This window comes from Carcharhinus amblyrhynchos, chromosome 11, assembly GCF_965287045.1.
Source record: "Carcharhinus amblyrhynchos chromosome 11, sCarAmb.v2.hapA, whole genome shotgun sequence".
Taxonomy (NCBI): Eukaryota; Metazoa; Chordata; class Chondrichthyes; order Carcharhiniformes; family Carcharhinidae; genus Carcharhinus; species Carcharhinus amblyrhynchos.
The window spans coordinates 40,904,641-40,931,064 of record NC_137334.1 but is presented as its reverse complement, the minus strand read 5'-3'; the positions used below and the strand labels follow the sequence as shown (position 1 = coordinate 40,931,064).

Below are 26,424 nucleotides of genomic sequence, written 5' to 3'. Positions count from 1 at the left end.
AAGACTGTTGGTATGCCTAGAAATTAATCATCTCTCTAGCTCATTGAGATGCAAAGGATATAAACACATTACCTATTTCTTCTTTCTTTTCCTCTTCTACAACATAGAAATTAGGGAAACATACGTTAGTAACATATAATTCCAAAAAGTCAAGCAAAATACGTTAATGCAGCTCATTGAAAAGGGCACGAAGTGGGATACAGGACACAGGGGAACTTCAAAAATTTGCTGAAAAATGTGGCAAGAATTCAAAACGTGATTCTGACAAATAAACAACTGAACAAGACTCCTTTGACCATAAGAAATAAAAGCAGAATTAGGCCACTTGGCCCACCGAGTCTGCTCTGCCATTCAATCATGGCTGACATTTTCCGTCTCCCCCTCCTCCTGCCTTTTCTGCATAACTCCTGATCCTCTTATTAATCAAGAACTATCTATCTCTGTCTTAAACGCATTCAATGACCTGGCCTCTTTGGCCTTCTGCGGCAAAGAGTTTTAAAGAATCGCCCCTTTGGCTTGAGGTTGTGCCCGACTAGTGGAAACATCCTCTCCACGTCCACTCTATCCACGCCTCGCAATATCCTATAATTTTCAATAAGATTCCTCGCTCATTCTTCTAACCTCTAACGAGTACAGACCCAGAGTCCTCAACCATTTCTCATATGACAAGCTTTTCATTCCAGGGATCATTCTTGTGAACCTCCTCTGGACCCTGTCTAAGGCCAGCACATCCTTGAGAAAACATTTCCACAATATGTGCTTGCTTATCTGTAACCGGCAATTTTTTCCAAATGGAATTCCAATATCAAAGACATTTGAACAATACAATAAGAATGGTAATTAGGTTTTGTTCTTCCATTCTTTCTGCACATTTATCACATTATTACTTTACTAAACTATTTAATGTAAGAAATGAAATTAAGAGAGGAATCTTGATTTGGGTGTTGGAGTTCTCGTCTGCTGGCTGCAGAGCCAGCATGAGACCAGCATGAAACTAGGGTGTTTCTTTTTGGGAGGAGGGGGGGAATTTGCTGATAAAACAGGTAGTGGCAAGCCCACTGGTGGGCCTTCCCCTGGAAACAAATCCGTGGGGATGGAAGTCACACCTACGAAGAGTTGGCAGCTAATCAGAGGATGACAGTTCTAGTACTGAGCGCTACCATTGGAGAGGCCATGGCTGCTGCTGCTGAATGGACAGTCCCTGAATGGCGGAGCGACCCAGTCCACAGGTAAATAATGCAGAGGAGCGGGGTGCCGTTGTGGGGAGGGATGCAGTCTAGCTGAGAGCAGTGGAAGGGGATTGACAGCAAGGGCAGAGCCATTGGTCACAGCAGGCCATTCCCTTCCTGATATCCAGTCACTTGATCAGGCATCTTTGATTGAAGAACCACGATGGACCTACCCCACCCATGGAATTGACAAGTTGGTTTCACAAGTTTTATGTGTTATGCACATTGCATGGCAACAGGCCTGCAGCTGGATTATTGGTGGTGATGTGGTCATTAGTTGGCCACTTAAGGATCTCAATAAGGCCAGAATGGAAAGTCACCATGGGCCTTGCTGCCCAGAACTTAATTCTGGCAGAGATGTGAAGGCTGATGGGTTTTGGTCTGCCACAATCCTGTTAAAAGACATGCCCTTTCCACCTCCAAAATTCCAGCCTAAATTTCTAAATAGTATTTCAGATTTTAATATTTGACCTACTTGAACAAGAATATTAACATCATTGACAAATAGACAAGCCAGTGGCAGCTTTTAAATTATTGATCACTGGCTTCTCTTGTACATGCTTATTGCTTTAAACACAAAATAAAGAAAAAATACAAATAAAAATATTTGCAATTAATTAAATAAGTTACTTGATACTGCCACATTTCATTTTTGCACAATTAAATCTTTTGCCTCAGTGAAGATGAAAATAATTAGTTCTGCATGTACTTCACTGCAGCATTAAAGAGAATTTAAGTAGACTAAAACATTTTTTTTGAAACAGATTACCCACCAGGTTTTCTGGGCTTCAAGGTGATTTCTGCAGAGAACAGATTTTAGCATCAGTGAAAATTAGTAAAATTATAAAGGAAACCTTTTAGTTTTATGAAAAAGTTTTATGAAAAAGATGTGTTAATTTACAATTGCACCTACCTTGGCTTGATACATAAAGTTCTGCAGTACTTTTAGCTTCACCTCTTGGTTCAAGTTGAGCAATTACTGAATAAACCCCTGAAAAATACAATTTTATATTCCTATATTTACCAACGTCCTATTTTAAATCAGTATTGCGTAATATTCACAGCACAGAAAATGGCCAATCAGGACAAAGAAGTTCTTTGCTAGTGTTTATGATTTTCATGAGGTTCTTCCACCCTACGTCATTTCACTATCAATATATCCTTCCTCTTCTATCAGAGAATCCCAACAGTGCAGGAGGAGGACATTTGGCCCATTGAGCCTGCGATGACAACACCCATAACTCCAGGTATTTACCCTGCTAGTCCCCCAACACTAAGGGGCAATTTATCATGGCCAATCAACCTAACATGCACATCTTTGTGGGAAGAAATTGGAGCACCCGGAGGAAATTCAGGCAGACTTGGGGAGAACATGCAAACTCCACACAGACAGTGAGTGACCCAAGGCCGGAATTGAACCCGGATTCCTGGCACTGTAAGGAAGCAGTGCTAACCACTGTGCCAACATGCCACCTTTCCCCCTTATGCCAATTCCCCTTAAATACATTTGTGCCATTTGCCTTAAATATTTCTGTGGCACCAAGTTAAACAATCTAATCACTCACTGAGTAAAGGCGCTTTTCCTGAACTCCTTATTAGTGGCTATTAGACTGTTAGATTTGAACAGCTCCACAAGTGAAACTTTTTTTTACATCTATTCCATCCAACCCTTCCCTATTTTTATGCATTTCTTTCAGGTCACTTTCAGCCTTTACCTTTTTGAGCACTCTTTCCTTATGTTGGAAAGCTATCCATTTTGACATCAACCTTGTAAATCTTTTCTGTACCTCCCTTAGTGCCTTGATATGCTTTCCTGTAACATGAGGCTGAATTTTGGGGCTGGGTGCCCAACACTGGCATAAATGTTAGGAGCAAGCCTACCTGCTTGCTCCCCTTGTGAAAGAAGGCCCTCCTCAGAGAACTGCTGGGAAATGAAATGGCCAGCAGTTCTCTTTGCAGCAGTGGCACCGGAAGCAGTAATGTTGGATTTGCAGGGGGGTCCAGGCTGAAGCATGCCAAAATGCAGCTGTGACAGCAAGTCTGGGGCCTCACTGGGACCAGACTGGCAAGTGTCATTGACGAGGGTGAGGGGAGGGGTGCAGTCAGGCAGACAGGCTGGCTGGAAAGGGAATAATGGTGGTGAGCGGGTCAGGGGCATCAAAAGGTATGGGGGCTTGAAATGGATGCAAACCCCTCTTGCCCTTAAAGTGGGAACCCACCTAAGGGCCTCAACTGACCCACAGGCAAGACTGCATGATGTCTCATGGTTGCTGGTAAAATCACAACAGGGCAGGTAAGGGTGGGTAGACAGCATACAGAATGCCCAATCTGCCCATGGAGATTAGAACTGTGCACAGTACTTTTAATTGTGGCCTAATCAAGATTCTATACATTTAACATATCTTCATTGCTTTTCCTTAACCCAAGTATGCAGATAGATTTGTATAGATAACTACTGTATTAAAAGTGTCATGTTTAATGGCTACACTGTACACACCTTCATCTTCTGTTGTGACGTTATGGATAGTCATAAAGTGTCGTCGTCCATGTCTTCTGAAACTGTACTTCGGACTTTCTTTAAGCACCACTGTATCTTTAAACCAGGTTACAATGGCATCATCAAAGGACACTTCACATTCAAACACAGCTGATTCATGTTCTTTCACCACAATATCCTGAATTGTCTTTGTAAATTCAATTGGTTGTGCTACAACACACAAGAACAGAAACAATATAACACTTGTACAAAACTAATCTAAGTGCAACTCAGTTACGATCATTTGGTTAAACCACAAACCTTCAACGTGGAGATCAGCAGATGTTTCAAGATCTTCAAACTTGCAAGTAAATCGGCCTTGATCTTCTGGTTTCAAGTCACTAATAGTGACTTTCTGCAACTTATCCACAACATCTATGGAATATCTGCCACGGCCCTCAATTCTTCTACCATTTCTAAACCACTCCGTTTTCAGATTTGGTAAGGAAAACTGGCAAACCATGATACAAATGTGACCTTCCTTACCAGAAAGATTTTCAAGGTGCTGTTCAACTATAGGTTCTGGAAAACATAGTGCAATGCAAATAAGTTAGATGAGTTAATGAGAGGAAAGAATATTCAGAATTAAAACTGCAAACGGTACTTACCGACAACAGTCAGTTTAGCACTAGAGATATGTGGGCCACAGACAATGCGGAAGTTGCCTTGATCTTGCAGTGTACAGTTTTTGACCTTTAAGCGATGAATGTCACCATCAATACTAATTTCATACTTGTGATTTGATTCCAACTTTTCAGTTCCTTTGTACCAGGAAAGTTTGATTTCAGGATAGTTTATCTTTATTGCACATTCAAATACTGCAACCCCATTTGTACGTACAACTTGATCTTCAATGTCCTTGATTAATTCAATAGGCTGCAGAGAACAATTTTTTTTAACAAAATAGTCATTTGAAGCAAAACAATGTTAACATTATATTAGAATGCAATTCAAGGTCACTATTAATTCGTTGTAGCGCAGATCTTACCTCAACCTTTTCTATTCTTTGCTGGATATACTGGATGAGTTCATTGAATTCCTCTTCTTCAGGGCCTCGTTCATGTTCTTCCAACTCCTTAATAAAGTGACAATGAGTTAAAGGCAATTACAAAAATGTACAGCATAATGATTATGTAAGATCTTTATTCTGCATAAAAACTGTAGTATACACCACAGTATTAACACAGATAAATGATCAGGAAGTAACTCACCACTCTGTGAGTTTCATCTCCTTTGCTGGCTTTCAGCTGTTCAATGGCTTGAAGCAGACCGCGGAAATCAGTAATGCCATACATGCGGGCATACTTTTCATATTCCTTCGGATCAACATTCCTTAGCAGTTCTACAATGTCAATATCCTTGTCTACTTCTTCTTCCTTCTGTTTGGAAGGTGTTCTTTTCAAAATAAATGACATATATTAATGCATTATTACTGCATTGTAAATGAAATGTAAATTAAATAAAATATACAAGCTCGTGGACCAAAACTAAAGTCAATGATGTTCTTCTATAAAATTATGTTGCCAATTTCCATACAAAATGAAATAGTAAAAAATTGAGAATAAAGCTGTTGGACTGAAAAAAAATTCTGTTTCATTAAACTTCATGAACGTTCACTATTTTTTCTGGTAATCAGGAAAAGTAATTTTAAAATGACTAACACTACATTTAAATATCATTTGTTCATTCATATTTTGAATCAGAACCTTAAACAATCTCACCAAATCTAACATACTTACTTCTTCAGTTTAGCTCTGAAGTCTGTTTCAACAATGACTTCTTTCTTCTCTTCAATTTCCAAACTTACGCTGCTTTCAATTTCGCCAGATTTGTTAGACGCGACACATCTGTACTGTCCAGCATCAGTTTTTATCACGTCTTTAATTTCCAATTTGGCATCCTGTCCCTTTTGCTGTACAATAACTCGGCCACCATGGTTAATCTGTCTCCATTTGCCTTTCATCCACTTAACATTTGGAATTGGGTCACCACCAACCTTTGCAATGAATGTTGCTACACCCTCTGCAATGTAAAATATAAATGAAAAATATCAATGAAAATGTCTTTTAAACTTCTACTCTCTATAATTTTCCCACCAAACATCTATGAACTTGATGTTGTTCTATTTTGTTTAAAAAAGGCATTCACATTTCACTTGATGCGTAACGTTATGTGCTTAAATGATACAGTAACGGAACCCTGTTTTGCGTTCTCTTTCTGCTGAGTGACCCAACAAAAGTAATTAATTTTCTCTAGAAGAATGAATGTGAATCTACTTTCAGATAAAAATTTACCCTAATACCTTCTCGTTGACAGTCAATAGTGTAGCGCTGTAATTACTTGCTCATTTTTGCTTTGACGTGTTTTGCATTATTCAGAAATGTTTCTTTTTAATAAACATTATGCACGAGAGGAAGTATTCCAAAGTGCACTTACTTGCTATTACTTTCACACTCTTTGGTTTCTCAATGAAGAAGATCTTGTCTGGCTGTGGTGGAGAAACGACTTTCTTTGCTGCAGCTTTTTCTAAACCAGAGCATGTTAAAATTATTTTGAATGGCATTGCTTTAGTTTACAACGTCAAAATTCTCACAAGCAAACAAGTTGAATATGCCAGGAGTAAATAATATGATTACAAAAAATATATTTTTTGAAGATTTAAAAGTCTGGCCAAGCATTTTGGTGCGCATTTATGCTACAAACATGATCTCACCTCCATGCAGATTTCAGTCTGTCTATGCAAATCTGGAGTTAGGGTTGGCATTGAGGCTGCAGAGGAGCAATGAGACCCAATTCTTTTATTTTATTGTGTAGTTAGGGAAGGTCTGAGTCTGAATTCAGTCTATATGAATCTATATTGTACCTATGCTAGCAATATAAAGAAGCAGTAGTGTTTGAACAGTGAATTGCATCTTATACCCTGTGGTTCAGTGCAGTTGTTGCTTACTTCAAATGATTGTCATTATTCAACAATCATAATGGTGTAAAATTTATAAAGAACTAACAAAGAAAATTACAGCACAGGACAGGCCCTTCAGGCCTCCAAGCCTGCATGGATCATGCTGCCCAACTGAACTAATCCTCTACCCTTCCGGGGATCATATCCCTCTATTTCCATTCTATTCATGTATTTGTCCAGACACCCCTTAAAACTCACTATCATAGGTGCTTCCACAATCTCCACCAGTGAGTTCCAGGCACCCATCACCCTCTAAGTAAAAAACGTGCCTCACACATCTCTTTTAAACATTGTCCCTCGCACCATAAACCTAAGCCCCTGAGTAACTAACTTTCCCACCCAGGGAAAAAGCTTCTGACTATCCACTCTGTCCATGCCCCTCATAATCTTGTAGGCCTCTATCAGGTCGCTCCTCAACCTTTGTCGTTCCACTGAAAACAAACCTAGTTTCTCCAGCCTCTCCTCATTGCTAATGCCCTCCATGCCAGGCAACATCCTGGTAAAACTTTTTTTGCATCCTCTCCAAAGTCTCACATCCTTCTGGTCATGTGGCGACCAGGATTGAACACTATATTCCAAGCGCGGCCTAACTAAGGTTCTATAAAGCTGCAACATGACTTGCCAATTTTTAAACTATATTTACATGAAACTAAAATCTCCTGTTATTCCTCCTGTAACCTTCTACATATACAAGTTGTAGGGTGCTTAATTTTAATCTAATTCCTTACCATTTAGTGGATGATTTAAGTCAGATGCAGATGAAAGGTTTTTTTTCAGTTCACATATGGATTGCTAAGGCACAAAATACTGGGCAGCTACAGCTCTGCATTGGGGTATTTTGATTTGCATTATGTCACTACGTCTCTGAGAAAGTGTCAGATATGAAAACAATACAAGTTAAATGAAACGTGTAATTTTTCAGTTAACTCAAAATTTATGATCTGGCCTTTGTTGAAAGCCCAATGTTGCCCTTTATCCCTGCCAGGTTTTAAATCCATTTACAGTTATTTTAGGATATCATCAGCAGGATTTACACTTCTCTCCAGCTGATAACATTGAAACAGCAATGGGGCTTTTTTCTAAGAAATCTCTTCCAAGGGTCTATGAAAAATAATTTTCATTTGAGACTGGGGTGTTGATAGTAGATACTAAATCTGCCTCCAACCATAAAAATGGATGAATTAAAAATTTTAAAGATTGTGAAAAATCTCCAATGGAACATTCTGCATTGATGATGTGAAAGAAGTTTTCATCTCTTCATCCAATTATGAGTTTCATGAGACAATTGTATTGCCAGATGTGGTTCTTCAAGTTTGTGTTGTTGAGAAGTAATGTGTCTTGGAATCTATAGGTTACTTAGATGCATGTGAAGTCCCTAAGTTGTTTGATGGATCCGATCACTGACATCTTCCTTTCCAAGAATAACATGCTCCTCCAAATATTTTGATCTGTGTATGTAGAACTGAGCAAATTTTCTCTTGTGAAAAGTGGGAAATTAACATTCTACCATCAAACATACAAAAATGTACATTATAAATAATAAATATGTGAAAAAAGTTGAAATCCACCTTGACATGCTGGCCTTCATAGCGAGGGGGATTGAATATAAAAGTAGGGAGGTCTTGCTGCAGCTGTATAGGGCACTGGTGAGGCCGCAGCTGGAGTACTGTGTGCAGTTTTGGGCGCCGCACCTGCGCAAGGATATTTTGGCCTTGGAGGGAGTGCAGAGGAGGTTTACTAGGCTGATACCGGAGTTGAGGGGGTTGAGCTATGAGGAGAGGCTGAATAAACTAGGCTTGTACTCGTTAGAGTTTAGAAGAATGAGGGGAGATCTCATTGAGACGTATAAGATGATGAATGGGATGGATAGGATAGAGGTGGAAAGACTCTTCCCGCTCAAAAAAGACAGTAGGACTAGGGGGCACAGCCTCAAGATAAAGGGGGGGGCGGTTCAGAACGGAGTTGAGGAGGAACTTCTTCACTCAAAGGGTGGTGAATCTCTGGAATTCTCTGCCCGTTGAAGTGGTGGAGGCTGCCTCGCTAAATATTTTTAAGACGCGGGTTGATGGGTTTTTGATAAGAGAGGGGATTAAGGGTTATGGGGAGAGGGCGGGAAAGTGGAACTGAGCCACGACAGATCAGCCATGATCTTATTGAATGGCGGGGCAGGCTCGAAGGGCCAGATGGCCTACTCCTGCTCCTATTTCTTATGTTCTTATGTTCTTATGTTCTTATGACATGACATTGGCAATATGCTATAACATTGAAGAAGTATGCTAACAAGTCTACAGCTGCAAAATTTATGTTAAATATCTTCTTGTTGTTACTTAGAGGTTCAGTTTTCCTCTCTTTTTTGAGAACTGATATGATTGACCCATATATCTCACCAATGAGAGATTTTTGAATAAACTCTTCAGGACATTATGAATGAAATGCATTACAAACGTTAGTAATTCAGTGCAAGTACTGCTAAGATATTTATTTAGCAACTTTGAAAACACTTCTTTAATACATCCACCACTGCAAAATAGGTAGAATGTGTCTATTTTTGTGCATGGTAACTTTTGCATTATGCATGTGGGAACATAGGAATTCAGATTTGGGAGTCCATTTGTTAGTGTTAGTGTTAGGTCCCCATTTATTACCCTTACATTAAGTGGAAGAACAAAAAACTGGCTAGAGCTGCCTCCATATTTATTAATCAAGTATGGCCCGATCCCAATTTCTATGATTGTTATTTATAGTATTTTGAAATGTGTTCATGCAAGACATGAAGTCCAATTACCTGTACAAATTATGTAATAAGATGAAACAAAATGATTACAGACTAAGATATCGTTTTGATACCATGAAAAATTATGAAAGTCCTTGTGCACATACTGCATGTTGAAATTACACCTCAATAAATAACATATTAATTGTCTGTTTAAGAACAATTTAAGTCTTGTACCATATTTATATAATTAAAACTACATGAACTAATTTAATATTGTGGTTAAAGACATCAGGAATTAAACTTCAAATGAAGATTTTTTTGGTAGCATTTAAAAGGCAGCAGTGATAATAGGGTATTGTATCAAACAGAGCTAGAGTTTTATATATTATTATTATATGTATATATTTAGTCTGTGAGATATGAAATGTAGTTAACCAGCATGTAACAGCATTTGCTATTTAACTGCAAGAAAAAAATACGTGATTTAAGAATTCAAAAGTATGAAGTAACGTTTTCTTCCTTTTAAAAATGTTCCGTCTAGCTTAGCAAGAGGATCCTGATCCAAGTGGCTTGCAAGATCTGCGAGAACACCTTTATTGCCTAATCAAAGATTACTACTGGCAGCATGAGGCATATTTGGCCAATGAAAAAGCCTGGTTTTGACATTGCTAATGGTAAACTTAACAACTGGTTAATGGTCCAATGATCCAGTGTCACCTATATGGCTGTGTGGATCACGTCAATGTTTCAATGCTTCAAGTAATGGATCTCAATGCGCCACTGATTTTTCTCTTAATGCAGTAAGGCTAAAGGGGTTCGATAAACTTAACAACACATGATTAGTAAGAGCTGTAGCCTCCTTATGGTATGCACATCACAATGCCAATTTATTTCATATCAACCTCATACCTTGGACTGTTAGCTTGGCTTTGCAAGAGACAGTTCCAGCTTCATTTGTAGCTTTACAGAGGTAGTCACCACTATCTGATTTAGTAGATGTTTTACATTCCAGAGCAGCTGTACCATCCTTGTAGGTCATGTTCAATCTTTCAGATGGCTTAATTTCTTTTCTGTCTTTAAACCATTGTATCTTAATTGGTTCAGACCCATGGACATGGCAGCTAAGCTTCAATGACTCTCCTTCGGTTATTGTCATTGGTTTAAGTGGTATGTCACAGACAGGAGGCTTTAAAAGTTCTAAAACAACAATAAATTGCAGGTGAGTATTTAAAAAGAAAAGCCTGCCAACATCAAACATACAATCAAGGATTTTTCAAACTGTCTATTTTACCCAGTCCATACCCATTCTCCCCTTTCAGGTTACCCACTGCTATTGCTGTTTCGCATCATCACATCTCCTCTTTCATCCAGGAGGGTTTAGTAGTCTGGATAACATTAATGGTACTTTATAATTTGTTATCAAAATATGCGTTGATGTTGGGCAATACTATTTCTGGAGGTGTTTAGCACCTTCACTTCACATAATGTTTCATCTGGTAACCTGTCCAAGAAATGGAGAATTCCGGCCAAAATCTAAAGGAAATGTTGATAACAACTGACAACAAGTAAAGAGTTTAGAATGCATATTAGACAGAAGAATAATAAAGGATGTCTGGTAAAGTCTTTAAGAAACCCAATATATTTGACTAAATTATCGACTGGAGAATTTGCACACATTTGTTTATTTATCCACTGTCATCAGGCACTAAAAATAATTATCTTCATTACTAACCTTTGATCAAAACTGACACAGTAAACATTGCAGTGCCTGCTTCATTGGCTGCTTTACATGTGTAAACAGCAGAATCATTAAGATGTGCTTTTTTAATGTTCAGTATTGCTACATTGTTTTTAAATGGCATGTCATAATTTTCAGTTTGCTGGATCTCTTGTTCATCTTTGAACCAGGTTACAGATATTGGTTGTGAACCAGAAACACGACCCTCAAGTTTTATAGATTTTCCTTCTGTATCATGTATTTGTTCCAGAGGTTTTTTAGTGAAGGTTGGTGGGATTTTACGATCTGTAAAAGAGAGGCATTTCAAGATGGAGCAACATTACAAATACCCAAATGTATGGATATATTTTTTATTTATTCAGTGAAGTTAGGCTTCAACAAGAGAAATCTGTTAAAAAGTGAAAATCTGAACTTTCACTTCAAGATGGATTGTGGAGAGTGGAAGGTTATACAAATTAAGAGCAACATTCTCCCATCTGGAACTTAGTCCTGTGGCAGCGGTGATAATGGGAGTGTTTTCTGCTATAGAGCCCAGCGGAAAACCATCTTCTGGCCTAAACTTACTAATTTTGCATCCTATCTTATGAAGGGGCAGGCCAGTCAGAGTGAAGAATTTGGCGTGTGCTGCCATTATATCTGGGTGCCATATTTAAAAGGTGCACCACAGCATCACTAACCCACCATTGAAGAAGTAAGATGGTCCTCACACATTGCTATGGCATTCCAAAGTCCAGGCAGCTTTCGTCCCAAACACTAGAGGCACGCCAAGCAGGTGAATCCTGACTTCTGCACGCCATGTTGTTCCAGGCATGTTCCAGAATAACATTTTCCCGCTGGCATCTTGAATTGGACTTGGGGGTTGGGGGTGGGGAGTGGGATTCTATTCAGGCCTACATTTGCACCTCATTAGTGGGATGCAAATCAGTTTTCAGTGGGTTCCCCAATCTGCCATGGTGGGCATCAGTGGGAAATCCAGACTGACATAAAACCTATTTTTGGACACCCGCCTGAATTCCCCCTTCTGCCCACCATTGAACCTGTTGGCTCAGCATGGAGAAAATTCCCCCTAAGATTCTTTGACGTGAATGGATTAAAGAGATTTCCACAATATTTCACATTACTTTTCAGTTTAGATTTGTGCTTTTAGTAACTGCCTTTTTCAAGCTCTTACTTCAAAAGAAGAACTCCAGATTGAGAAAGTGAAAAAAAAAGTCACTGGAAAACAACCACATTGAAGAAGGAAAACTAAGAAGAAACAACATTCTCCCTTCAAATGAATAATGCTGAGTCTGAAATTCTGAGCTGGGGGAAAAACTAATAAATGACTTGAGAAAATACCTTTCACAGTCACTAATGCTTTGCATGAGTCCTTTCCCATATCATTGCTAGCCTCACAAACAAACTGGCATGAATCTCCTTTGTCTGCTTTTAGAATTGTCAAGTGAGGTGTATTTTCCATGCAAGTTATCTTGTAATTGCCACTTGTTCGAACTTCTTTGCCATCCTTCAGCCAAATAACTTTAACTGGAGAAGAGCCAATGAAATGGCACTCAAGATCTACACTTTGCCCAGTAGTAACATCCAATGGTTCTAGTTTTTTGTCAAATACAGGAGCAATTCTAGCCGCTAAAAAAAAACAAAAAATTATTATTTTCTATCGTAATATTGCAGTAGTAAAATAACTGCACCCAGCAATCATTAAAAGAAACAAGTTTTAAATGCTGCAAGATTGGGATATAATAAAGAGAAAGAGATGAAGATATTTAATTAATTTGTAACCCAACAAACCTTTCAGGGTTAGTTTAGAACTGCATGAAACAGCTCCAACCATGTTTGAAGCTTTGCAAGTGTATTCACCCGCATGATTCATCTCAGTATTAAGAATTTTAAGAGTTGCTACATTTCCTGTGAAAGATATAATTAATTTTTCTTCATTCGTCAATTTTACACCATCTTTAAACCAAGAGGTTTCAATGGGCATCGAACCAGAAACATGACATTCAAATGTCACTGGAAGATGAAGAGTTCCTTCTATACTCTGAATTTTTCTTGTGAAAGAAGGTGCAACTTTACGTTCTGTAAAGTAAACAATTAAGGAATGAGTTCTTCAAAACTGTGATCATATAGGAAATATACTTTTTTCAAATTGCAGTGAAAAGATTTTTAAGTGTTCCAATGGAAAAATGTATCAGATGCTGACATATGCCAATCTGTCAAGCACAATTAATCAGTTCAGCAAAATCACCTTGAATATTGAGCATGGCCTTTGATGAGCAGGCCCCTATTTTATTTTCAGCTTTGCATATATATTCCCCACAGTCACTCAAAGTTGTTTTCTTCAGTTTCACTCTTGCAACATTGTTCACAAACTCCATTTTACAATTAGGGGTGGCTCTCAGTTTTGTGTCCCCTTTGTACCAAGTAACCTTAATTTCAGGTGTTCCAGTAAGAGTACATTCAAAGAATCCTGGGTCACCTATTGTTATTTCCAGTGGTTCTAAATGCTGGATGAATGTTGGCGGTTCTGAAGTATAATCAATATACATCAACAGTTAAAAATTATGCATATTATGTGTATAAAAAAGAAAATAAAAGCGACATAATATTGATGTAAAGTCAGTGACTAATAGAAATCTGAATTTTAACAAACCTAATACTTTGACCTTAGCATGACAAGTGTCCATTCCAGCATCATTTTCTACCTCACATGTATATTCTGCATTATCATCTCTAATACAGTTGAGAATCTCCAAAATACAAGATGTTTCAGTAGTAGTTAAAATATATCTTTCTGACTGGAATATAGGGATTCCATTTTTTTTCCAGCTGATTGTGATTTCTGGGGTACCAGTGTATGTGCAGTCAAGACAAACTGATTTGCCCAGTACAACACTGGAGTCCTTCAACTTCTTCTGGAATACGGCCGGTTCTGGTAAGGATACATATGAAAACTTTTTTTCAAAAAGGCCAAGCAACCCCAGTAAAATATTAACTTACACAGATGCTCTTTCATCTAATTTGTAATTTACAAACCTTTCACAAACAGTTTTGTTGCACAAGAATCTTGGCCAGCTTCGTTACTGACTTGGCAGATATAGTCTCCACTTTGGGAAGCGTCTATGTTTAATAGCTCTAATACTGCTGTCGAGCCACTTAAAGAAATTAGACATTTCCTTCCTGTTACCAGTTGAGTGCTACCTTTAAACCATGCCACTTTCAGTGGAACTGTTCCAGTAACAACACTTGTAAATCTCACATTTGAACCAGGTAAAGCTTCCTGAGGATCAGGTTTCCTCATAAATGAAGGTGGTTCTAAAGGAGTCAAAGCAAAATATTGTAATGGAACATTAAGTTATAAATTTACTCGAAAGACGAATGCAATTTTTGCTGGAAGTAAAGACAAAATCAATTTTTCTTTTTTTCCAGAACTTTTATTCCTTTGCCCCCTCTTTCCTGGCGGAAGTGGCTCATGGAAATCCATAGATAATATTAGTCTTCCGGTACCATTCTTTATGTCTAAGCCTAAAGGTGGGCAGCTTGAGCATTTGGCAAAGATAGTGATGATAGTTGGGCTGAGTTCTGTCCTGGCACAACACCCAAACTGATGTCTCTTGAAAATGACATCAGATTGTCTGGTTGAGGCCTGCTGTAAGAATCCTGGCAAATTCCTACATCAGGTTTTTTAGGCTAATTAAGGAAAACTAACTTAAATACTGTGACTGATTTCTTTAATTTATTTGTCATGCTGAACTTTTAACTGAATGATTTTTCTTGCTTTTCCTGAGCTTGACACTGAAATGTTTATGAGCTGATGCAGCCCAAGTTTGGGCCGCAAGAGCTCTTGAGATTTGACCTTGTTTTGGCAATCAGATGGATAAATTGTATGTATTTTTAATAGGGCCACTGTGACATAATTAGTGGGTTGAATTAGTCTTTTCAGGCTTTACTGGATAAAGAAATATAAGAGGAGATTCCCAAGCAGAGATTATAGAGGTCGCACATTGCATTGATTGGTGTGACAGTATCTGGAACAGGATCAGTGATCTGTTACATAGAGAATGCATTTCTACCCAGGCACCGTTGCAATTATAAGATTTACAAGGTTATGGCCGGGATTCTCCCAAAAAAAACTCTAAGTACCAAATTCAAGTAAAAACTGGAGTAACTCCCTACGGTATTTTTGCAGGATTTTCAAAATGAATCTCTCACACTCTAAGCACTGCAGAGTCCTCAGGCAAGATTCATGTTGAAAATCAATATGCGGTGCCTATTCCTGCCAGAGAGACAGCAGCACAGCACAGAGTGAAGATCAGCACATATGCAGTGACCCCGCTGGCCAGCTCAACAACAGCCCCTCCCCCCCATCGCTGCCCTTCCAATCCCCTCCCACCCTGATCATTGGCCTCCCAGGTCTCTCAAGGCCTCCACCTTCTTGGCACTGTCTGATGCCCGGTGGGCAGTACCAAGGTGTCCCCTGGGCATTACCAATTTGCCCATTGGGCAATGCAAGGGGGGCAGGTTGGCGCTGCTAGGCTGACAATGCCCTGGGGTCACCCTCCCCCACCCTTACCCCATGCTAAATGGCCTCTGCTGATGTCTCCCGGCCCATTACATTGCTAGAGAAGCATGCAGTTGGCTGGGAGAATCGCCCTCTGCATATTTTTGGAGCTGTGGTCTTTAAATTAAGATGAAGGAGATCATGTGATCTGTTCTAATGTCTGTCTGTCAGCAAGTACCGATTAGTTTAAAGGGGATCCAGAGTGATTTTTGGTGAAAAACGAGCAAGATGCTTATATCTGATTATAATGGCAGCAGCATGTGTGCTAATAGTCTTTGAGTCTCCAAAGTTTCAAAAAGATGTTGATAACGTTAGGTTGTTAAAAGTTCTGCATTAAATTGTCTATTTAAGATAAAAGCTGGTTGGAGTGTTAAGGATAGCTGGATATAAGACCCATGTGATTCAAGCTGCCATGGTGATGGGCTTTGAGATGGCAGGGTACAGAGGTACCCAATGTGTTACCAGGATTTCCTAAAATATCACTGAATATGAAAGACAGTTTAGTCTGTCAGGGGTTTAAAGGAAACAGAGCAGCTACAGGCCCGAAGTCTCTACTGGTCACCAAGCTGGGATGTGACTTGAAACCTGAACTTGGACTGAAAAGACCTAGTTCATGAGAAACTGAAGTAACACTGGATTATTTGTCTCACTGGTGCTGGAGGCAGGGTCTCCAGTAATGCTTTCACTATGAAGACAGTTCTGCACTTAAAAGTTACAGGCTTAAAAGGGGAAAGAACAAAAAGCTAAGAATAATTTTGTGAATAAGGGAGTTCAGTTTAGATAATTAGCAACAGAGTTCATTGTACTTCTATTATCTATTAATCTAACTAACTATACATGATTATTTATTAGCGTTCATGTTATTTGATTTTTTATGTGCTAAAATTCTTTTGATTTAACTGTCAATCTTGTGACATTATTCTTTTCTGAAATACACAGGTTTCCGGATTCTATAAAAAACATTACCAGTCTCTATTGAGATGGTAGTAATACAAAGAATAATGTAAAATACTGGAATCTTCACAGAAAAATAAACTGACCTTTCACGGTCAAGACACCACTGCATTCATCACTCCCTGCAGTATTTGTTGCTTTACATGTATAATTGCCAACATCTGACATTTCCAGAGCATTTATTTTTAAACCACATGTATTATCTCCAAATGTGAGATGACATTTTGCTCCATGAACAATCTCTTGTCCATCTTTGAACCAAGATATAGCAATAGGTGGTGATCCAGACACTTTGCACTCCATTTGGATAGGAGAAGCCAAAATACCATCCACCTTCTTTAACTTTCTTGTAAATGTTGGTGGAATGATTCGATCTGTTTAAGTTACATCAATAAACCATGATTATGAAAAGATTTGTTTAACAAGCATTTAACAAATCTTGAAAGTAAGTATGAAAAAGAAGAAAAAATAAACCAAACCTAGTACACTGACTGATGCTTTGCAGCTGCTGCTACCAACATTATTCTGGACTTCAAAAGTATATTGACCACTGTCTGCCTTCTCGGCAGAAAGAATCTTTAGGTTGGCAATCCCATTTAGAAAACTGATTCTATACTTTCTGCCAGATGCTAACTCTTGACCATTTTTCAACCATTTCACTTTTAGTTCTGGTGTACCTCTAACAACGCATTCCAAAGTTGCTTGATCTCCTGCAGTTACACTGACAGACTCTGCTTTTTCCGTTATTGTGGCAGGTTCTAAAATACAAAAAAAAGTACTTTTACAAAAGATTCTTGGTATATATTGGTAAAGAAAATAATATTGGGCAATGCTCTTAAATGCAAACCAAATTCTAAAAACATCAATAAGTTGATGTTAAGTACTGACCCAGAAGTGATATTATGGCAGCACTCTCATGCATTCCAGCATCATTTTTGATTTGGCAAACATACTTTCCAGCATGAATTGGTTCTACTTTTGAAATATGTAGCGTTACAGTGTTTTGTTCATGAGTAATAGTCATATACTCATCATCTTTCAATTCTTTGTGTTCCTTGATCCATGTCACATGAATTGGTTCTGAACCTTTAATGGTAGCTTGTAAAGTTATAGACTCTCCAAGCAGAGAAGAAATGTTGGAAAGTTTCTTCACAAATACTGGCGGCTCTGAAGAATTAAAGAAATATTTTTTATGTCTGATTTATTTTTCTGAAATTGCAACAGTGGTAAAATTTGCATTTGGAAAATTTACCAACCTTTCAGATTGACTGTGCCAATGGAAGTATCACCTCCTACATCATTCTTGGCCATGCACATATATTCTCCTACATCTGAAGCCTCCACTTTAAGAATATGAATACTTGCGACATGGTTTTCATACATCATTTTATACTTATTACTTGCTCGGATTTGCCTTTTGTCTTTATACCAGGATATGTCAAAAGGAGATGTACCACGGATTTCACACTGGAGTACGATATCAGAGTCTTTTCTGACATTAACTGTCTCTAGTGGTTTACTGAAAACCGGAGGTTCTGTAAGAAAATGGTAATTTGTCTCATTTATGCATTCATGGTGAAAAGATACTTGCTTTAGAACAAACTTTGAAATACACTTGAAAAAATCTACATACCTTTGACAGTAAAAGCTACATTGCAACTTGCACTGCCAGCTTCGTTTTGAGCTTCACATATGTAATCCCCGCTATCTTCCAAATCAGCGTTAATGATTTCAAGAACTGCTACACAATTGTCGTAACGCATTTTGTACTTGGTACCAGCACTAATTTCAATGTCATTCTTGAACCATGAAACCTTTATTTCGGGCGTGCCAATCACTTTGCACTCAAAATGTACGGATTCACCTTTCTTCAGCACTTTGGATGGTTCTGGCTTCTGAACGAAAGTTGGGGGCTCTAGGAAACCAAAATAGAGGGCATTTAGTGCCAGAGTTACAAGAATGTTAGTGTTTTGGAAAAATTGGAATTGTGAAGTATGTAGAAAGAGGAAAGATACTGAAAGTAGTTACATAAGAGAATGTTTCAAATTATTTTAAAAAGACATAAATCAAAGATTTATTTTCAGTGTTATAAACAATAAAAAGCATTCAATAGAATCGCTTTAGTGAAGAGTACAAGATGATGTATTTTTAAGATCATGAAGAAAATAAGAAGCAAATATAAAATTGATAAAGAGTATAAGATTGTAACATATGTTCAATGTCATGAAGAACACAAGATGCTAACATGATAAACAGATAAGAAAGATGATCTCTACTGAGAATACTCAGCAAGTTAAAGACAAAACAAGTAAAAAATAAACAAGATACTGATAACACATTGCAACACTGCATAAAAATTGCACACCTGTTACAAATAGTTTTGCTGTACAGGTATTTACGCCAGCATCATTGGTGACGTGGCAAGTATAGTATCCTGTATTGGAATGATTTACTGAATACAGTTGCAGAAAACTGGATGAACCTTCTGTCATAATGCGACATGTAGCATCAGAATTTAGCTCCTTGTCATCCTTAAACCATTTGAAATACAGAGGAGGTGTTCCTTTCACATCACTCTTGAACTGCACTGCAGAATGGGGGGGGACCTCCTGTGACACTGGTTTTACTATAAATCTTGGTGGTTCTAAAATTCATTGAAGAAAAAATATATTTGTTGCGATAAAGAGCATAAATAAAGATTCATCAACTTCTGCATTATGAACCACATAATGCTAATAAATTCAGAACAATTAGTTCAAGAGTATGATACAACTGACTTTTATCATTTTAAGAAATGGAGGTGATAACACAAAGATTGTAGTTCAAACCTTTCACAACTAATGTGGCACTGCATTCATCACTTCCTGCTACATTTGATACTTTGCAGGTATAATTTCCACCGTCTGTGATTTCTAGTTGATGTATCTCCAAAGCTGAAGTGTTATCTTGCCGTGATATTTTATATTTGTCACTATCTGATATCTCCTTGCCATCTTTATACCAATGAATGTTCAATGGAAGCGAGCCAGATACTTTGCACTCCATGGACATGAAAGACCCTAATGAAGTGCCCGTATCCTTTAACTTTTTCGTAAATGTTGGAGCAATTAATTGATCTGTACAATATAGAGCACAATCTGTAAGCTTAAGATGTAAAAGTAGCCTCAAATACCAAGTCTAATTTCATGCCTTAACTGCATTCCTTTTCACAACAATTTAAAATACTAACCTAATACTGTCAAGGAAGCTTTGCAGCTGTCGACTCCAAATTCATTCTGCACCTCAAAAGTATATTCACCACTACTTGACTTCTCTACCGACAGAATCTTTAAACTGGCTATGTTTTTCTCAAAGCTCATTTTGTAATTTCTGCTGGGTGTAATCTGCTTTCCATCTTTAAACCATTTCATTTTTAAGTTTGGAGTACCAGCTACAGTACATTCCAAATTTGCTGGATTTCTCACAGTTACACTGTGTGACTTTGCTCGCTCAACAATTTTTGCAGGTTCTGTTAAGAAAAAAAATATTGTGCTGAGTCATTGTTTATTCTTTTTAAAGGAGTGCTGCTTTTTCACGAGTAGTTTGAACTTAGCAGCAACTGACTTTCACAAGTTGGGCAACAAGATTCACAAGTGTTCTCTACCAACCTGTGACTGTCAATGTAGCAAAACATTTCTCAATTCCTGCATCATTTTTAGCCTGACAGATATATTTCCCACCATGTTTCGTTTCACCAGCAGTAATTTTCAGAATAGCAGTATTGTTCTCAAAACAAATTGTTAGGTTATCATCTTCTTTGATATCATCATTATCTTTCATCCAACTTATGGATAAAGGCTGTGACCCTTTTACAAAACATTGAAATGCAGCAGGATTTCCAGCAACTATTGTAACACTTTCAATCTTCCTTATAAATGAGGGAGGTTCTGGTTCAGATAAACAGGCAGACAAATAAATATGAATTATTTCCTCTGTCCTCAAGCATGATAATAAAATAGAAATATGTAATAGAAAATTTTTTTGGAACTGTTCTGTAAAAATATCAACATTATGAGCAAAATTATTTTCCAGACTCAAAATAACTAACCTTTCAAGCTGACACTACAACTGCAGGAGCAGCTTCCCACATCATTTGTTACTGTGCATTTATAGTCACCAGCAGTGGAAGCACCAATCTTCAAAATATGAAGACTAATTAAAAAGTTCTCAGTGACCATTTTGTATTTTTCACCTAATCGAATCTGCTTATTATCCTTAGACCACATAACATTAAAGGGACCTGTTCCAGCTATTTCACATTCAAGAGTGGCACTACTACCTCTTAGTAACTCAGTGGATTGAAGTTCCCTTCTAATACTGGGAGGTTCTATAAAGTAATCACAATAAAGAAATACAGATTAACTGAAATGCAGAAACTGATCAAAGCCTTGCACAAGAAACCACAATATATATTTTGTTGTTGAATTAAGAAAGACATTATTACAGACCTTTAACTTCAACCTCAGTGCTGCAGCTGTCACTACCAGCCTCATTTCTTGCTTCACATATGTAGCATGTACTGTCATCCAGCATAATATCAATAATTTCAAGAACTGCCACAGAACCATCAAATGACATCATATATTTGTCACTGGCTATAATTTCCTGGCCATTTTTGTACCAAATAACTTTGATTTTAGGTGTGCCAGTTATAATGCACTCAAAACATGCTGTGATTCCTTTCTTTAATATTGTTGAAGTGTTTAGCTTTTTAACAAAGCTAGGAGGTTCTAGAAGCCAAAATGTTAAAAAGTCAGTATGAATTTAAAGAATAATCAAAACCAATTCAAACTAACATTTAGCTATAGATAATTTGCTACAAAAAATTTACAGATCAAACTAACAACTTAAAAAAAATAAGGTTCAGCGCTCAGTGAGTGCTCTGTGTAGGGTAAAACAAACAAAAATTCCTTTTTCATGTATAGAATCATAGAATCCCTACGGTGCAGAAGAGGAAATTCAGCCCATCGAGTCTGCATCGACTCTCTGACAGAGTATCTTGCACAGGCCCTGTTCCCCGCCCGAAGCCTGAAATCCCACATGTATATCATCCATCTAACCTACACATCTTGGGACACTGAAGGGCAATTTAGCATGACCAATCCACCTAATCTGCATTTCTTTGGACGGTGGGAGGAAACCAGATTTAAGATCAGCTTTTCCCATTGCTGCCTCCACCATAATTGTTCTTCATTTTGAGAGATGGGCAGTCTAGGCTTCAGAAGTTCTCAAAATTGCCTTTCTGTCCTTTCATAGTACAATTCAACTTGACTTTAAACCTTATTTATTTGAGATTTTCCTTAACTAAGAAAGAACTTTCCACAATTACCTAAATGTCAGCCTTCACCATGATGCTTCATCTAACAGTTAATGTCAAAACTGTAGAGATTCCAAATAAGGAATGAGTATCAGCCCCAATTTACTGATAAATGAGACAGCCCTCTCTCTGGTTAGCGGTGTAAAGTTGTACAACTAAAGCTGACTAACCATCAAGAAGACAAGTTGATGGTGCTAGACTTTTAAAGTAGCTAAGCTGGGAAAACAGTATAGAATAAAAGATAATCACAATAATAAATACTGAAATGCACACCTTTCACAAACAATTCTGCGGAGCAGGCAACTGTACCAGCATCATTGCTGACTTGGCAGGTGTAAACACCTGCATCAGATATTTTAGCTGAAACCAACTCCAACAAATATATTGAGCCTTCATTCCAAATAGAATATGCCACACCATGCATCAGTTCCCTGTCCCCTTTAAGCCATTTTGTAGATAATGGTGTGCTTCCTTTCACAACAGTTCTAAACTGTACTGTAGAACCAAGTACAACATCTCGCGATGTTATTTTTTCTGTAAAGCTTGGGGGCTCTAAAATTCACACAAGAAAAAACACATTTAATTAACTCATGTATGTGGGAACTGAAAGAAATGCTCAGATTGAAGATAATCTTATGAATACCACATGCTAACATATTCAAAAATTTACAAACTTAAAATAATGAGGAAAGGGATGTTTGAAAGGTTTATTCAGTTACAACACTACTGCACTGATTTTTTTAAGAAAAAAGCTTTGATAAGGAAATAAACATTTCTTGGACTATCAATAGGAAGGAAATGTGACAAAGCAATTTTTCAAACCTTTTACACTTAAGACAGCACTGCATTCATCCTTTCCTGCTGAATTTGCCACGTTGCAAGTATAAATTCCACCATCTGAAATGTCTAATTCATTGACTTCTAAAGACAGCATATTGTCTTGAAATAAGATCTTGTATTTGTCACTAGCTGATATTTCGCGGCCCTCTTTATACCAAGTAACTTCCATGGGCATAGAACCAGAAACTTTGCATTCCATTCGTACAAAAGATCCTAAAGTATTGCTCATTTCCTTTAACTTCCTTGTAAACAATGGAGCAATTATTTGTTCTGTCCAATACAGGGGAGGGAAAAATCACAAAGATCAATTAAAACGTGTCCATTATTTTAAACTTTGTGATAAGATTTGGTTTTCAAAATAATTGCTTCATGAAATCAAAGTTTTCAATACAAATTAATCACTGACCTAATACTGTCAAAGAAATATCACAACTTTTGGCTCCAAACTCATTCTGAACTTTAAAAGTATAGTCAGCACTGTCATCCATTTCAGCAGACAGAATTTTTAGACTGGCCACCTTATTCACAAAACTCATTTTATATTTTCTATTTGCTTCCAGTTGCTTTCCATTTTTGAACCATGCAACACTTAACTCTGGTGTGCCAGCTACAGTACATTCCAAAATGGCTGGGTCTCCTGAAGACACTGTAAATGACTCAGTCTTTTCTATGATATTCGCAGATTCTGTTGGAGAAATTAGACCATTTCCATCAGGAGAACTATGCAATAATTGTGTTAGGATTTCTACGTTAAGAAATTAACATGAGCACAGCAACATGTAGAATTGATTTGATAACTCATGGGTTGGGTTTAAATCCAGTAAAGGCTGCTACAATAGGGGTGTCAGTCTGCATGAGGACTGTAGGTGATCCATGTGAAATGAGTTTGGGCGGCTTCAAATCAACTCCTAATAGGTTTGTGTTCAATGGAGAGCTATTGCCCCATTCTGGCATTATATTAACAATCTCGTTGACAGAGCTCATAAAACAGATGATGAGGAAAATTCAATTAAGCCACTGGGATGGAGTGGAAGTACTCTTCCAAGTATTTGCCAGAGTCATACCTTTGGCAATAATCAAGGGAAACTATTGTTCCTGAAGATGGATCCTCAGCATGGAAAATGTTCTCATTGTCATTTTTAATTTTGATATTAAAATAACTTTGCTTGGAGGGGTATATATTATAAATTGAGAACTTTTGGATAATGATTTGTACTTATGACTTGTTACTAACCCAATACTGCCAAAGTAGCAAAGCATTTTGCAGTTCCTGCGTCATTCTTTGCCTGACATATATAATATCCACCATCTTTTTCTTCAACCTTAATAATCTGCAACATGGCAACATTGTTTTCAAAGGACATTTTTACATTATCATCTTCCGTGACATGTTTGCCATCTTTTTTCCAGCTTGTAGTTATTGGAACTGAGCCCTTTACAAGACATTGAAATACAGCAGGATTTCCAGAAAATACTGTTGCATTTTCTATTGTTTGTATGAAGGTTGGTCTCTCTGGTTCAAAGTAAAGAGAATATAACCTGTTACATTTTATAATTACACAGCCAATGATTAAAAATTATTTCAAGGTATTCAATAATGCTTCTTAAGAACATAATAACAAATATCCAGTTAAAATTACTGAGGGGAACTGGATTGCCACTAACCTTTCAAACTGACTGTAGAACTGCAGGAGCAACTCCCAACATCATTTTTTACCGTACACTTGTATTCACCAACATCTGAGCTGTCAGACGTTAGAATGCAAAGACTGACTAAAGAAATATCAGTAATCATTTTGTATTTTTTACTGTGTCGAATTTGTTTATTGTCTTTATACCACACAATTTCAAACGGACTTGAACCGGCCACCTCACATTCAAGAGTGAAATCAGTGGATTTTACTACCTCAAGTGGTTCAAGCTTCTTCATAAATGTGGGAGGTTCTAAAGAGTAAAGACGATAACATGATTTATATATTTCAGGTTTAGCAAGTTGACTTCCAAAAATTATAAATGACATAAAGAATTGAGATTCATTTTTAAAGAGCAATGGCTAATGCACGAGACAAACCAACATCCGGCTAGTTTCTCTTTCAGCTATCACTGAATTATTCAAATACGCTTTTACGCTTGTTTTTATATCCAATTGGACAATCTTCAATGATGTTATTAATCCTCAATGTTTACAAATTTTCCCAGATGCGATTACAGAGAGTTTTCCCTGTGCCCCATCAACAGGAAAGAAGGGAGCAGTTAAAATCGAACATCTTCATTTCCAGGTTCGCTCTTGCCAGTTCCCCATTTTTAACACCAATCCCTTGGGTGGAGAAAAATGTGTATTGGACTGTAGCTGAAATCTGACCGATAAACAAAATTGGAATTCAATTATATGCATGGGACCCAAATGGGAATTTTATTTTTCTTTTGAGGATGATGCGGAATGCCTCCAATGGCCATTCTCCAGGTTAAGTTGTCAGGAAAATAGCAGCATTTTCGAGATAAACCAAAAGCGATTCCATAATAGAAACATCTTGTGGCCTCAGAAAGAAAATCTGTAGTCTTTGCTCTTGGATTCGCCCTTCAGCAGAGAATCTCTCAGGGAGTCTGAGAATCTCACAGAGTCTTCCTCCTAGGTTTATCTTGCTGATGCTATCTGGCATTTCCCAGTGTCAGATGCCAGATGTAACACACCTCACAACCATTGCTCCACAGTGTCTATCTTCCCCCACCTAATGCCTTGTCACAGGAAGCCAGTTGTCGCTTACTGCTCCAAACAATCAAATGGCCACAATCAAATCAGATCCAAAAGTTAAGGGGAACAATTTTATGGCCTCACTCGAGTGAGACTGGAAATTCCACCTGAGGTCAACGGACATTTCTGTTATCCACCTCTCACTCGCTCCGAATCCGTGGTAGGTGAATTCTGGCAAAAGTCTCCCTGGGCCCTCAGCGAAGAAACACTGCCATAGTTTACATTTGCCAGATTCCCGCACAGAATTAATTTCTATTCCACAATTGAAATGAAGCAATAAAACTAGGCTGCTAAAAATTCAAGATTTGCAACTATTCCAAATGTGCACAAAAGGAACTTGCAACATTTTCAGAAAGACTAATTTACTTCTGACAGAAATGTAACCAGAATTTTTTACAAACCTTTCACTGCAACTTTAATCTCGCAAGATTCACTGCCAGCTTCATTTTGTGCTTTACAAGAATAATTCCCACTGTCCTCCAGGTTTACATTGACAATCTCAAAGACTGCCACAGAATCAATAAATGACATTCTGTATTTTTCATTGGCACTAATCTCACGGTGGTTCCTGAACCAAGAGACTTTGATTTCAGGCGTGCCAGTAACTTTGCACTCAAAACTTGCTGTCTCTCCTCTTTTAAATATTGCTGCAGAATCTAACTTCTTAATGAAATATGGAGGTTCTAGAGAAGAGAACGTAGTAAACTTCATTACAACAGTAAAAATGCAGCAACAAGTAGGGACAACATAAAATCAACGCCTATGAACATGAAGAAATAAAGAAAA

General features: G+C 37.7%; 1 protein-coding gene across 1 annotated transcript in view; it reads right to left on the bottom strand.

The window, feature by feature from the left end:
- ttn.2 (titin, tandem duplicate 2) overlaps positions 1-26,424 on the bottom strand; it is a 324,032-nt gene that overhangs the window by 189,863 nt on the left and 107,745 nt on the right. Inside the window, exons 81-114 of the mRNA XM_080198903.1 lie at positions 26,040-26,321; positions 24,552-24,830; positions 24,121-24,399; positions 23,293-23,571; positions 22,869-23,156; positions 22,320-22,598; positions 21,178-21,459; positions 20,778-21,056; positions 20,338-20,616; positions 19,920-20,198; positions 19,519-19,806; positions 19,056-19,334; positions 18,324-18,605; positions 17,947-18,225; positions 17,579-17,857; positions 17,170-17,448; positions 16,777-17,064; positions 14,212-14,490; positions 13,829-14,107; positions 13,424-13,702; positions 12,967-13,254; positions 12,517-12,804; positions 11,173-11,463; positions 10,350-10,637; positions 6,202-6,291; positions 5,505-5,787; positions 4,977-5,160; positions 4,754-4,840; positions 4,374-4,641; positions 4,027-4,287; positions 3,727-3,936; positions 2,143-2,220; positions 2,003-2,029; positions 73-96 (exon numbers count right to left, since the gene is read on the bottom strand). Coding sequence (XP_080055029.1) covers positions 73-96; positions 2,003-2,029; positions 2,143-2,220; positions 3,727-3,936; positions 4,027-4,287; positions 4,374-4,641; positions 4,754-4,840; positions 4,977-5,160; positions 5,505-5,787; positions 6,202-6,291; positions 10,350-10,637; positions 11,173-11,463; positions 12,517-12,804; positions 12,967-13,254; positions 13,424-13,702; positions 13,829-14,107; positions 14,212-14,490; positions 16,777-17,064; positions 17,170-17,448; positions 17,579-17,857; positions 17,947-18,225; positions 18,324-18,605; positions 19,056-19,334; positions 19,519-19,806; positions 19,920-20,198; positions 20,338-20,616; positions 20,778-21,056; positions 21,178-21,459; positions 22,320-22,598; positions 22,869-23,156; positions 23,293-23,571; positions 24,121-24,399; positions 24,552-24,830; positions 26,040-26,321 — 8,283 coding nt within the window. The remainder of the gene's footprint in view (positions 1-72; positions 97-2,002; positions 2,030-2,142; positions 2,221-3,726; positions 3,937-4,026; positions 4,288-4,373; positions 4,642-4,753; positions 4,841-4,976; positions 5,161-5,504; positions 5,788-6,201; positions 6,292-10,349; positions 10,638-11,172; positions 11,464-12,516; positions 12,805-12,966; positions 13,255-13,423; positions 13,703-13,828; positions 14,108-14,211; positions 14,491-16,776; positions 17,065-17,169; positions 17,449-17,578; positions 17,858-17,946; positions 18,226-18,323; positions 18,606-19,055; positions 19,335-19,518; positions 19,807-19,919; positions 20,199-20,337; positions 20,617-20,777; positions 21,057-21,177; positions 21,460-22,319; positions 22,599-22,868; positions 23,157-23,292; positions 23,572-24,120; positions 24,400-24,551; positions 24,831-26,039; positions 26,322-26,424) is intronic.